The sequence below is a fragment of the Caloenas nicobarica genome, chromosome 3 (genome assembly GCF_036013445.1).
Source record: "Caloenas nicobarica isolate bCalNic1 chromosome 3, bCalNic1.hap1, whole genome shotgun sequence".
NCBI classification, from domain to species: Eukaryota; Metazoa; Chordata; class Aves; order Columbiformes; family Columbidae; genus Caloenas; species Caloenas nicobarica.
Genome location: NC_088247.1, coordinates 79,151,106 through 79,165,269, shown reverse-complemented (window position 1 = coordinate 79,165,269; position 14,164 = coordinate 79,151,106). Strand labels below are relative to the sequence as shown.

At 43.2% G+C, this 14,164-nt stretch overlaps 1 protein-coding gene across 1 annotated transcript in view; it reads right to left on the bottom strand.

The window, feature by feature from the left end:
* SLC35F3 (solute carrier family 35 member F3) overlaps window positions 1–4,603 on the bottom strand; it is a 178,874-nt gene extending 174,271 nt beyond the window's left edge. Inside the window, exons 1-2 of the mRNA XM_065631981.1 lie at window positions 4,551–4,603; window positions 4,024–4,253 (exon numbers count right to left, since the gene is read on the bottom strand). Of these exons, the coding sequence (XP_065488053.1) occupies window positions 4,024–4,253; window positions 4,551–4,603 (283 nt within the window). The remainder of the gene's footprint in view (window positions 1–4,023; window positions 4,254–4,550) is intronic.
* Window positions 4,604–14,164: the final 9,561 nt, after the last annotated feature.

Sequence of the window (14,164 nt, the reverse complement as noted above, 5' to 3'; positions counted from 1 at the left end):
AGAAACTTCTTCTCAGTGAGGGTGACAGAACACTGGAACAGGCTGCCCAGGGAGGTTGTGGAGTCTCCTTCTCTGGAGACATTCAAAACCTGCCTGGATGCCTTCCTGTGTAACCTCATCTAGGTTTTCCTGCTCTGGCAGAGGGATTGGACTAAGATGATCTTTTGAGGTCCCTTCCAATCCCTGACATTCTGTGATTCTGTGAAACCTAATTCCTACTGATAGTGGCACAAAATGGAAACTTAAAACACGGCTGTTCACCTCCAAGCTTGCCTCTGCTATTAAACTGAAGTCACAGGCCTTTAGAGGCAGAAACCATGGTAATTTACTTAACCTTCATGAAAGAGAACAGCACTGCCAATTTGACTCTAACAAGGGTTTGATCTACATGCAACAAAGAGGCTGTCACTTGGATCTATAAATTTTGCAGGTTATAGGTTTTTTTGGTTGGTTGGTTGTTTTTGTTATTTTGTTTTGTTGGTTGGATGGCTGATGTTTTTTAATTAAATTCTTTGATCCCTGTGTGTTAATTAATAAAAAGTCAATTAACATACCTCTTGTTGATAACTCGGATTTCACAAATACTGAGCTCTGTTATTGATGTAGCTGCATCAAAGTAAGGCTCCACAATCTGACTGCATCTTATGTGTGTTTCTCCCCCATCTGTCTTATAATTTGAGAAATCAAACCAGATGCTGAAAAATAGTCCCCATGGGACAAATACGAAGACTTTATTTAGACTGGAGAGCAGTTATTCACGTAACTAGTTACCCTGAAAATCAATAGTGAGAATTTCAGAAAAATTAGACCTGCCAGATCGGATCAGGACACACTCCTATCCTCTTTCTTAAAGTGGGCAGATGCTACAGAGAAAAGCCCAAGAAATCCACAAGAAGCAGCCCCCTCCCACCCTAAGAGGGGCTAATTTGAATTCTGAATAATGAAGTTTAATATCCTCTCCGATATTTTTCCCAGTATATCACAATTCTAAATCTAAATTCTAAATTGCTACCAATTATGAGCCCTTGAATTCTTGACCTCAATTATAAATTATGTGTTTTCTTAAAAATTATTTGTTTTTCTATCAGTTTTTAATTGATGGCTTTTCAGCTTCATTGACTGTCCACCTGTTTTTCTCTTATAACACAATAAGTAGAAGAACCTCTCTATCTACCTTAGAATGTGTGCCAGCACTTTTGTTTCAACCTCTTTAAGGTAAACAGCGAAAACTCTCGAGACTCTGTATAGATTCTCTGTACTCTTTCTCCTTACTCATCTCAGAGCCTTCTGGCATCTTTTTGAGAGGAGATAACCAATATTACACAGTATTTCACTAGGCCGTACTGCTAAATTCTCTGAAGGCAACATAACACACAAGTTACATTATTCCAGTTCCTAAAATCTGGTTTGCGAGTGCAGTCAAACAGCAGAGGTCTTCCCTGAGCTGTGTACAGTCCCAAACTATGCCCTCTCACCAGCTGATGTAATGATGTGAAACTTTGCACGTAATTTTAGCATTTTCAGGAAACACAAAGCTTCTATTTGTGATATCTGAAAGTTATTTGTTAACATTTGGGCTATTCACCTGGCTGCATCAGCTCTCCCTAGAGTGATGCTGAGTCCTTTCTTGTTCTGTCCAATCCACACCAGTTTGTGTCTCCAGCAGGTTTGCACTTCTTCCTCCCGTCTTTCCATCTAATTTCTAAGTATATTAAATACTGAAGTTGGTCCATAACCTTGAGGTATCCCTGTATGTTTTAAATGGCCATTTTTTTACCCCAACAAAACTAGTCGCCAAGCAAGTTTTGGGCTCATGGCAACACTGTGTCTGATTGTCTCTGGTAGTTTCCCTTATGGGGTTTTGTTTAAAAAACTAGTAAAAGCTTTCTGACTGTCTCAAACAATTTTATACATACATATATATATAAACAGTCTAAATGAAGTATGAGAGGAATACTCTCCAGTATGAAAAAACCCCGCATACGGCCCTGCGGGTGATTCAGTTACAATAAAAAGAATGTCACTGACAGAGGTAGGCCAAATCTAGATCAGACTAGACGGACTTATTTTCCATAAATCAGGTCCATTATTAATGCACTCCATAGTGATACTCATAGTGCCAACAGCACCTAAATGTCTATACGCATGCACAATAAGATGACAAAAAGTACCCAAAATGCAATTTGAACTTAACAAAAATAGTTTGTTCACAGTTCTTGGGCCAATTAAACCTTCTGACTGGAAAGTCACAAGGAAAGTCCATATCCCAAAGCATAAGTCCAGCTTGAAGGACTATTCAAAGAGGTTTCAAAGGAGCTGTGATGAAGTTGACTTCCCATTTTTGATTATCTACCCCATTTATGTGCATCCAGTCAGCTATTTAGCTAATGCAGATCAACACAGCTCCACTTCAGCCATGCTACATTACACCAGCTTGAGAGACAGGTCTTTTCTTCTGCGTGTTCTTCTACATTCCTAGCAACTCAGATTTTAAATTCGCAACAACTTCACATAACCTATTATTTTCAGGCTTACATTTATGAAATTCAGACACTTTGTATATTTATCCCCCACCATTACAACTCAAGGATGTAATTTTGTTATTCAGAATGAGTTACGAGAGAAAATATAATGAGAATAGCAGGCTTAGGCTTGCAATTAACTTTTTCAGACAGTTATAAATTTCAACAAATGGGTTATAATTGAGGAGCCAGCATGACCTTTACTACTTCAGAAGGTTCAGCCATAGCAGCTCAGTGTGACTTCAGCTGGTCTATTAGTCACTCTGTCAGATAGAAGCACTAACATGCAACTCAGTCTGGCATCAGCATCCGATCTGATCCTGAAAACTGACCTGAACAAGCTTTACTCTCAGGAATGGTTCCAATCCAGGCAATGGAATTGCTCTTAGAGAAACCCCATACTCTCTCTGAGTGAAGTAGCAAATACCAGATATTTCTGTCATAATCTCAAAAGAAAAAGGAATGGCTCTTACAGAAGAAGCCTGAGAATATTTATCAGTAAAGTCCTATAATCAGGCAATCAGGAGCAGCTCTTCCTCACAGAAAAACTGAACTAGTACTGTGGACCATACTTTCTGGCATCATTTGCTTCCATTATGAAGCACACTGCCAAACAGATAATCCGTGAGTAAACATTTCAGGATGTTCACACTTAATACTTAGGTAAGTGCAACATGAGAGCAATCACTTTGTCAGAGCCAGTCTTCCCAGCAAAGCAATGCTTTCTGGAATAGCAGAATTATTTTTACAGTAATAACCCTGTGATGTTATGAACGACATTGAGACAAACAAAATATTTTTATCACTTCAGTTAAGTGGTAAATTATTCTTAGAACTTGTTAATTCACACAATGCCATCATGGTTGTGAAAGATGGACAAGAAACAGAATGTTACATGCAAAAATACTAGTTGATATATTACAACCACTCAAGGTATCATTTCCTTTGTAAATCATGTATGTGGAAGAATATAGCTAGGTCTCCCTTCATACTGATATCACAGGGAGTTTCTTTCTCAAGTGCAGGCATGTGGAAGAAGCAGTTCCACAAAAAGGAAAAGCCGTAACATTCAGGTCAAGTGTTGTGAAAATTTGACAGCCCCCCCAACCAACAGAAAGATGCACTGATAACATTTTACTCGCGCCTGAATGCACAATGGGGCTCCTACACAGCGACAACAAACAGGGTAATCAGCATCACTAACTGTGTCTGCAACATTAAGACAAACAATTGACCTATTTTCTTAACAAAATGTAACCGTTGTGATCATTGCACTACACTCCTGTGAGCCAGCTACTGCCTAAGGACTAATGCAACACGGGCACAGAATTCTTTGCACAGAGTGGGAGCACTTCCACGGAGCGAATTTTTCCCATGGGTAAAGCGACCAGAGCCCCGCACCCACGCTTCTCAGACACTCTGGGCCGCGGGGGCCGCACGCCAAGCCCCGGTGCTTGCCCCTCTCCTCGCAGCCCCGCACCCGACCGTGCCGAGGACTCACGTTTGTAGCTGGCGGCCCAGGGCTGGTAGCCGTAGTAGCCGGTGATGCGGAGGATCCGCTCCTCGATGGAGGTGAGCCCCACGGACGCGCTGGTAAGGTCCTCCACAGAGCGGGACCACTTCAAGTCCTCTTTGATGGCCTCGTCCACCACTAGGTACTTCAGCTGCCGCAGCTGCGGGCTGATGTCGGACAGCCGCCGGGGGCTGACATCGGGGGAGCGCCGCATGCCTCTGGGGGCCGAAAGAGGGGCGTCGGCGGGGGGGGAGCCGGCTGGCAGCGCCGCCGCGGGGGTCGCCGCCCTCCGCCGGCCCGAGGCGAAGTTGGCGGCGGGACCTCGGCCGGCAGGTGAGCGGCCCCGGCGCCCGCGGCAGCGGCACCGCAAACTTCCCTCGCCGCCCTCCGCCGGACCGATCTCCGGGGGCGGGCGAGGGCGCCGGCTGAGGTGAGGTGGGGTAGGGTGGGGTAGGATGGGGTGGGGTGTCCCTGTCCCTCCCAGCCCTCCCTCCCAGCCCCGCAGCGGTACTCACAGCGTGGCGGCTTTGCCCCGCGCGGAGCCGTTGGGGAACTCCCGGATCCCCATGGGGAGCAGCAGCGATGGCTGGGGGGCGCCCAGACTTCACGGCGGGGCGAGCCGGCGGCGCTCACCGGCCGGGTGAGAGGCGGGAAGGAAAGAGGAGAGGGAGCAGGGAGACGGCGGTCCCCGCTGCGGAGGGTCCCCGGGCTGGCGTCGGTCCCTGGCGGGAGCGGTAGGCAGGGATGGAGCCGGGCGGGCCGCTGCTGTCGGCTGCGAGGCGCTGCCGCCTGCGGAGCGCCGGTGGCGGGGGCCGGGCAGGGCAGGGCGCGCTCCGCTCCGCGCCCCCCGCCCCGCGCCTTGCCGCCGGCCGCCAGCAGGGGGAGCGCCGCGGCCCCGCCGCCGCCAACCGCCGGCGAGGCGGGGAGGGAGGGGCGGGGAGAGGCGGGGCGGGCCCGCCTCCCCTGGTGGGGGCAGCACCGCCCTGTCAGTCGAGGAGCGAAGCGAGGGCCGTGGGGGGAGTGTGCGGTGCCCGCTGCACTGCTCCTGTCGCACGGCTGGCGTGGGTCCGGGGGAGGGAGCGCTCGGAGTGCGGCCGTGGCACCATGGCAGTGGGGCCGTGGGGCGGCGGGGCCTGGCTCCCCCGGCCGCCGGGATGCGGCGCGGGACTGGCCGCCGGCCGGAGGGAGCGCGGCTCAGTCTGGGGCCGCGTCGCGCGTCGCGTGTCTCTTCGTCCGGCGCCATTTAGGAAGGAGCGAAGGAACAGCGGCGCGGGGAGCAGGGCCACGGGTGGGCTGCGCCCCCGCGGCGAGCGGAGCGGGTTTGCCCGGGGCGGTAGCTGGGTACCCCGGCAGACAGGGCCGCCTTCCCCCGAGGCGATCGGCCGCAGCCCCGGGGCGGGGGGTTTCACTCTCCCTCGGACCAAACTGGGACTGACGTGAGGTGTGTGTGAGACAGACCCAGCAGCGGCAGTCCTGAAGTGACCGTGGCTGCTCCTGCTTTCCCCCGTACACTGCCAAAGCAGTACCATCTTCCATCAAGCAGCACCTTTTTTTTTTTTTTTAGGTTATTTCTTTTAAACACTTTACCTAATTTAAGTGGAAAACATACAACTAAGCTTAAATGTGTAAGCATAGATGTGTACTTTATACAAATACTTTTTTTCACAAATTAAAGTCCAATAACAGATATTTAGACAAAATTTTATCACCTAGGAGTAGAGACATTGAAGTTAAAGAATTTTTTATATATGCTTGTGTGTCTCATAGGAAAAAAAAAAAGGACTAAAAATTACTCCTTTTCACCACTGCACAAGCTCAGTTGCACTGGAATATTAAAACACCAAGATATTGAATGTGGAAGCAAGCTGGCATCAATTAAATGCAACCTTTCACTGAAGGTAACATTACAGGATCACTGCAGCATTACCAGAAAGCAGAAAATCTTAACCAGATGAAAGCCAATTACCTGCCTAAAATACACATGTGCTAAATAATGCACTAAATGTATTTTATTTCTTATGCAAGCCTTATTTTGAGCCTGTGGAAGTGAAAATGTTTGTTGTGTGGAGGTCGGTTCCAAAGCCGAACACAGGTGAACAGCGGTGGTCCAGCAGCGCAAGCAGAGCAGCTGTGCAGATGTTTGACACTGCCTACCTGCAAAGCAACAGCACTGCTTGCAAGGGGACACAAGCCAACGCGGAAGGATGATTTAGGTTAAGATGAGAGGTCGTCAAACCTTGCTATAATTAATGTTGTTTCTTAAAACACCGAAGCTGCTGGAGGCATGCAAGTAGAAATTCTTATGTATATTATTTTAATTATGTTGAAGCATTGCAGCTAAAACTGAAACATGACAATATGGTGTTGGGCATTAGAAGATAAAGTATGGGATCCCACATGATTCGGAATTGATAGATTTATGGAGCAACTTAAGACTTTTAATATGAGGAGAGAAAAACTATTGTAGTATACTAATGCTACCAAGAGTAAGGAACAAGTTAAAACCAAAGCATTTCCTAAACAGTATATATCTGTTTAAGGAACAGTGGTCAAAATGGAGCAACAGTTAGCTTAGTTTAGGTTGGAGACACATAGCATGGTATGCAGCACCAAGCCAGAGCCAGCATAAATTACTTTTCTGAAGCTAATAATAATCCAAGCACAGAATAGTTGGGAAACAGTGTACTTTTTTTTAAATGACAAAGCTCTATAACAAGGGAACAATTAGTACTTATTCCAGAATGTGGTGACTTATTCATTCTGTCCTGTTAGATACGCTTCTAAATTTTTTTTTTTTTTTTTTTTTTACACAGACCACATGAAATTATATGCTTGACTGACAGTCAGCTCTTAAAAGGCATAGCCATTAAGATATATTAGCATTATGCTGTCTCTAATGTGATGCCGTGTCACAGGAAAATATAATTTAAACTGTATTTATTTTCACCTCCCATCAATACTAGCTTGCCAGAAGTTTCTCTGGGATAGAAGTTTAAATTATCAAAATATTACTCATTTCATGAGAAACATAGGTGAATATTTCTATTTCTCTCCCCCACTCCCCCTCAAAAGTTTTACATTTAAAGGATATAGTGACAGTAGGAGGATAAGACAGAAAAGATATTTAATTAGGCAACAAAATAATAACTGCAGAAATTACAGCATGAAGTAAACAGGTTCCCTTTTTTCAAGTTCATGAACTTCATTCCTAATAACTGAGTCTTTAGAAGACAACCCAGCCCCCCTTGAGCAAGTACTCTACTAACTCAATCTTCTGTCACTGATGTATGTTCCTGCTTCTTAGTATTTTTATGCTAAGCACCAAAGAGGTGTACCCAAGGCATTAATCAGATGTTCCTGCCCCGAGGGTTTCTGGGTGTTAGACAAATATGACATATGTGATAAAAGTCCGATATAAAATATATAAACTATTCATTGTCTTTAGCTGGGGTCAAATTTGACATCCACAGGAATGTAGCACTACTGTATATCCAAAGTGACTCCAGGTGAATCACTGAGACTAATTTTGGCATGCTATCCAGACTGGATAGGAGTGCAGCTTTGAACATAATCTATTTCACACATAAAACATTTTGAATCAGCAACAACAAAAAAAGGTGATCTTGTTTGCATTCATGTTTTAAAACATTTAGTACCACCTTTAAATGGTGTAAATAAAACCAGAGAACCAAGAAAAAATGATAGATCTGACAGAGAATGGCCACATGCAAGACTGAATAATAATTTTTTTAAAAAAAGTCAGTCCAGCCACCTTCAGACTCACACTTGCTCTCTCCAGTAGAGAGAAATTGTGCTTGAGAGAGCAGTCAGATGAATTTAAGACAAGTTGCAGCACATTTTTCATGTAAGCTCACACGTTGCACTGAGACCCCTGCAATGCACAGGCAAAAATCAAACAAGCATCAGAATTTCTGACATGACTCTTTGCTGAAAACAACTGGAAACCTCTACAAATTACGATGTAGCTGTCTGTTGTAGTCAGGAAGGGATGCGGAGAGTCAGTGTTCTGGTTCCTGGGAGGTATTCTGCTTTATAGAAAACTGGTTTTAATCTGCTACTTTGAAGCTGTTGAATATAAGCTGTTCAGTTTCTTCTTTGCCAGATGCAGTGAAAAATAGAAGTCCTTTATATTTGGAATTGAAAATACACAGATTGCTGTTTTGCTATCCATTGTTAGATGAGAAGTACAGGAAAAAAATTTAGGACATCTCATCATGTCTTGGTGGTGTACAAGCTCTGCTGTTGCCTCTCTTCCCAGTTCAAATAAAAAACAGAAATGCAAAAAGAAAAAAAAAGTAACATTTCTTTCCTCCAGCAAGAGGCCCCAAAGGGGCTGTAGGAGGTGTCAATGACAGAAAATACAGAACAGCAGACCTCTTCAATATCCTATATTTTGAGAAATGCTAGAGGCTTGAATTTTCAAGTCAATCTGTGTTCTACATAGCCTTGGTATCCTTTAACATCCTGCCATTTCAAGTAATTCATACCAGAAATAAACAGGCTCCAAAACAGAGTCTAAGCAAAGACCAGATACTGGTCTTGCAAATTTTCTGTATTTATCTGCCTATCATTCCTAGTTTGTCATTTTCACATGAGTTTGGCTGAGAGGTAAGCCAAACAATCAGGGAATAAGGAAAAGAGGGAATCATAGCAACAGGTATCTACACTGTCTAGCCCCGAAAACCCACAAGGATAGAAGAAAAGCAACAGCCACAAAGATAAGTGGAGAGAATGAAGGACTCTGGAGATAACTTGAAAGAAAACTTTTAATAGATTTGTGCTCAGGGAAGGCAGTTGCTTTAGTGAATCAGAGCACAAATTCATTTTATGTTTAAAGTCACTTATCTGGAAAGTGTGCTAACCTCAAGAAAAATCTGATAATTCTCACCCTTCAGATAAACTTTTGTTTTTCTAGTTTCGAAGGTGGTTTTTAAAGTTGACATTTTCTTGATGGAGGAAATGTATTGCTAGCCCTGGACTGTGCAGCTTTCTCAGCAGGAGAAAGCTCTGAAGAGAAAGGAACACTTGGAGACTGATTTGACAGGCAATTTTTGCAGTATAAAATTAATGGCAGCTGTTTGAAACTACTCATGTGTCTGAAACATTGAAAATCCCACAGCTGAATTTTTGATCTGTGAGCACAGATCAGGGAGCATTGCACTTTTGCCATTTGTTTCCATAGTGTGGGGCAAAGCCACTTACTTCCATGTATGCATTTTGCATCCTATAAGTCAATTACACTTATTTTTCCAGATCTTCTGGAAATCATTTTGGAAGCTACTACAAATATTCTACTACACCACAGATCCCACTTCTCCCCACAATATACAAAAAGGTTTCCTTCACCTTTTGTCACCTACAATGGATTAATGTCATCATAAAGACAGTGTCTCACTGCACTTTTTTCCAGCTTTTTTTTAATTGAAAGACTTAAAAAAAATCTGTTAACAGTATAAATTTGTAGTGAGAATAACAGTAAGAACTTTGGGCAGACAATTTGCAGAGGTGCTGTGCAGCAGGTTCCTCCTGTAGACAAAAACATCCCTATGTACTGTGTACTCACATGGGGCAGAGGTTAGCACTACTGTGAGCCTCAAGGCTGCACTGCTTCTTCATATGAAATGATATAGCATTAAAAAAAAAATGACTTCTTTAATCTTCTGTTTCTTTAGTAGATTCTTTTATTGTGGTGATAAATTTGGAACAATGAGATTATTTGATTAAACTTTCTCAGTCATTGCTGAATGGACTACCCTGCTTGTAGAATTAATAAAAAGGCCACGACACTTCATTAACATGCTTGGTATTGAGCTGGATTGGCAGCAGTGCAGTTTAATCCTGCCAAAGGGCATTTGCTGAGGAAAGTCAGGAAGCTTTTAAAAATCATACTCTTAAAGGTTGAGTAAGAAGGTGACCTTGCAAAAGCTGTGGTCCCAAGCTGCCCAGACTTCCCCCTGGCCCATTCATGGTAGAGCTGCTTGCTGCACAGAACAACACATGCAATAATATGACTTTTCCTTGGGTAGTTAAATGCATCAAGCTTGATTTTGCTGTGCAGGCTGACTGGGAAGCTAGATACAAAAACTTAGTTTGGAAAGAGTCACATGTGCGAGCATCCGCTAGCATTTTTTTAGGAGCTGAAAGTACAGTCACATCACCTGATGGTCTAGAGGCAAACTCACAACAGCTGATACAAATCTACCACACCACTTTCACCTGTGCCCTCATAGTTTGTATAAGCAATTACAGCTCAGAAAGACATGGAGAAAGTGGGTGAAAAGTGCCAGTAGTTGAGCATAATCATGCCTATGAAGACAAAGATCAAGATTTATGTTAGCCTTGCTGTTTGAAATCACACATCTGTGGCAGACATAACTACAGAAAGTAACATTGTCAAGTAAATTGCATTATACTTCTCATACACAGCCTTTTGGCACCAATTATGGATCAAAATTGTATTTATTCCTTTTATTGTCATAAATAAAGCTTTTTTTTTGTGGCTTCTCCTACCTGCTGTATTGTCAGTAACTATGATACCATTTGAGACAAGAGCCCACTCACACTGTGCACTGACCGAGGTCGTCATGTCATTCCCAACCCCTCAGGTTCACTTTGTGCTGCATTAGTCCATAAAACATGACATTCTCCTTGCAGAGCTGAGCAAGAACTCCCTTCTCTCCTCCAATAGTTGTGGACATTCTCTGCTTTGTCAGGCATAACACTCCTTAATATTATACACAACCAGAAATATTGTCATGTACAGAAGCCATTTCTTTTTTAAGCCTAATCTTATCAGTAAAATTAAAAAAAAAATCTCAGAAATATTCCAGCTCTGCTCATGAAGTTGAAGAAATAGATGATAAACATCCCAGTTATTAACAGTGATTTTTCTGACTTTGTAATCTGACTTCATAGCTAGCAGTCTAATTCTAGGCTCAGGTACATCTCCCATTAAAAGATTAAATATTCAATCTTTCCCCTGTGTTCAGTAGGTTTTGTAGCACTTGCTTGTTTTAGTATTGAAGTATTTTGTGATAGTAGCATCAAAAAAAAAAACAACCACACAACAACCTACAAAACCACTGATGAAAAGTTTGACTGAAACAAGTTCTTTAAGCTGATGAACAAAGTTTGTGCTTATTTAACTATTTTGACAGTTAGTGAATTCAAGTGGTGACTTTATTAGGCCATTATACAATTAGTTACTAGATCTTGCAAAACAGAAAACAACAGAAACAAGAACAAGGAGTTCTCCTCCTGCAGTAGGAGAAAATATGCAGAAGTCTTAGCTGCCTCTCAGTTCTTACAGAGTACGCTTATACTCCCAAAAGAAAATCTCTGTGGCATTAAGGGAATCTGCATCTAGCATGACAGCATACCACCAGATCATATGCAAAGTTTTATGAAAAAAACCCAACACACACACTTCCCATGAAGTAGACTAGGGATGAAAACTATTTTTCTGGGTTGTGCATCAGCAGCATAGAAAAGGGTTCACCATTTAGGAGATTCTTACCACTTCAAGAAAAGAGGAAAAAAAATTATTTTCACTTTCTCACCTATTTTATTCACCCAGGGACAATAGGATGTCCCCAGGTAACATGGAGAGACTGGGCAGGGGGAAAAAAAAAAAAAAGATACAAATCCTTTGAAGCCATTTGTTATAAGAAAGGCAATACATTTTTTTTCCTGTTTGCCCAGGACAGGAGAAGTAAGGGGCAAAAAAAAAAAAATCTTACAGTTCAGATACTGGGCAAAACTTTGCTTTGGTGAGGATAGTTACCAACAGAGAAGTGCCTCACTCAGGAATCCTGTTTCCTGGAGCCCCCATCACCAGTACAGTATTGAAGCAGCTAGACACACCTCTGTCAGGGGTGAATCCTGACCCATCCAGCCCTGTTCTCCATTGCTCACTGGCAGCAGCCATTTCATGTGCCAGGCCAAAATCATGCCAGAATACACACAGACTCAACATTAGATTTCTAGAGAAGTGTTGCTGCAGTTCCTCCTATTATTCCATTTAGTGTTTTGTGTTGCATTAGTCAATTGCTACCTCATTATTTGCAGCCTCCTTGTTTCTTCCATTTTATTACATTTTAGTTGTCAAACAAGATTGAAAATAAATAAATCATGGAGCTTGGGTAATGACTTGTTTTCTCTTTTCTAAATGCTCATTCTCCAGTTAAGAATGAAGCTTTTTTTCACCCTCCCTCCAGAGTTAAGCTATCGTTCAATCTGATAAAATTACGTTACTCCTGATTGTTATTCCCTTACCCATGGATGCTCATCAGCTCTATCACATGTGACCCAGCTCAGAGCTTCAGAGACTATTACCTGTGCCACGCTTTTCAGAACTGCAGTTTGTAGCACTAATTTTTGCAGAGGCTCTTTGGTGACATTTTGTGAAGATACAAATGAAGCACAAAAGAGATTTCCTTGCAGCCTATGACACATTGGGGGTACAAGGGGACGTGCTGCTTGCCTGCTTCCCCAGCTCCAGTTTAACTACAGGCAAGAGGCAGCCATCAAAATGACAAAACAGAAGCAGCCAAATCACAAATGAACAGGATCCAGATGAAGGGCGGCCAAGATTTCTTCATCAGCCCCTAAGTACCAAGAAAAACAAAGAAGCTTCTCCCACTACTCAGAAATGGAAAAGGAAGCTTTGGGAGGAAAAAAAAAAAAAACTTTGAACATCCTTAAGAACTCAGATTATCATGGAATTCAAATTGCCGAGCATCAGACAAGAAGGGTTATAGTTGTCCACAAGTGGTAGCAGTTATCAGCATGCCATTTTGTTCCAAAGTTCAGCCTGTCCTCAGTTAACTTGTTTTGGAACAGGCAGGGTGACTGCAGAGCACCCACTTGTTACCTTGAGGTCCTGCTGACTGCAGGGGTTTTCATCTAGTGCCACCTGTGTCTTGGTATTGCATTACACAGACTAAAAAGACAAGCATATATACAGCAGAGAAGTCCATGAGAGACCAGGTGAAGTGATTTGCAGAAAGTGCATGTGATGTGAAGGTCCAGAAGGAGAGAAGTGAGTCCTCTCATATGGCTGTGACCATTTTTTGCTGGGGGTAAAAAGGTAATGTGCAATTATGGTGTTCACCTACACTGAAAATACCAATTATATTTTGAACTTGAGTTTTAAAAAGTTCACCACCCCCACCCCCCTTAATTTCTGTACCTTTCCTAAGCATCAGTTAATGCTATTTATTTTTAAGGTATTTACCTACTCAGGCACAATTGCTACCAATGTTAAGCAAAGGGCAGTAAGAGCTGAAGGGAGGGATAGGAAAATATCCCCGGGAGCAAACTGTACAGTTCTGGGGTGAGAAACTGCCTAGTGCCAGCAGATGTGTGTTTACCCTCCATTAGTGCCTTCCCAACAAGGTGTGTGTATCTGTGCACACACACACACACACACACACACAGAGCTCCAGCCCAGGGCATCCATCAGCTCAATCTCCCAGCTGCTGTACCAGCTGTGGCCCCTCAGACTGCTCACATGGGGCTAGGGCATTTTTACCATCTTCTGCAGGAACATGACTAGGCCCTAAATAAGCAAAGTATCTAGCTGTAGAGATATATATAAAGAGACTTTTCTTCCCTCGCTTCCTCTACCTGGGATCAAACTCAAGCATTAAATTTTTAACAGAAGGATAGTTTTGTAGTCTCTCTCCTTTGATCATCAAGAAGGTTTTAAAAAACAAACCAATTGTTCCCTTCCTTTTGAAGTTCTACACAGCAGGATCATTAGTGGTAGACAAGCAGGCAGAAATAATGCTCAGTGTTATATTTCCACTGTCACCATAACAACGTTTAGTAGGGATGCTGAGCTACCATCATTTGAAATGACACTGACAAGTGCTACAGAGTTGTGGGCAGGCGACACAGCTTTGATTTTGAGGCTATTCTCTCCAGGAGCAAGCTGAGAATCTGGAGAAGGACCTGTTCCGTCTGGACAAGAGGCCAGGGAGTCTCTGTTCTTCATAGAACACCCTGAAACTTTCAGCTCTGCTTGTCTCATGAGAAGAAATGAAGCTTTGCAAGCTTTGATAATTCATTGTGCAGCTTCTAGTTCTGGCTAGTTTGCAGCTCCCGC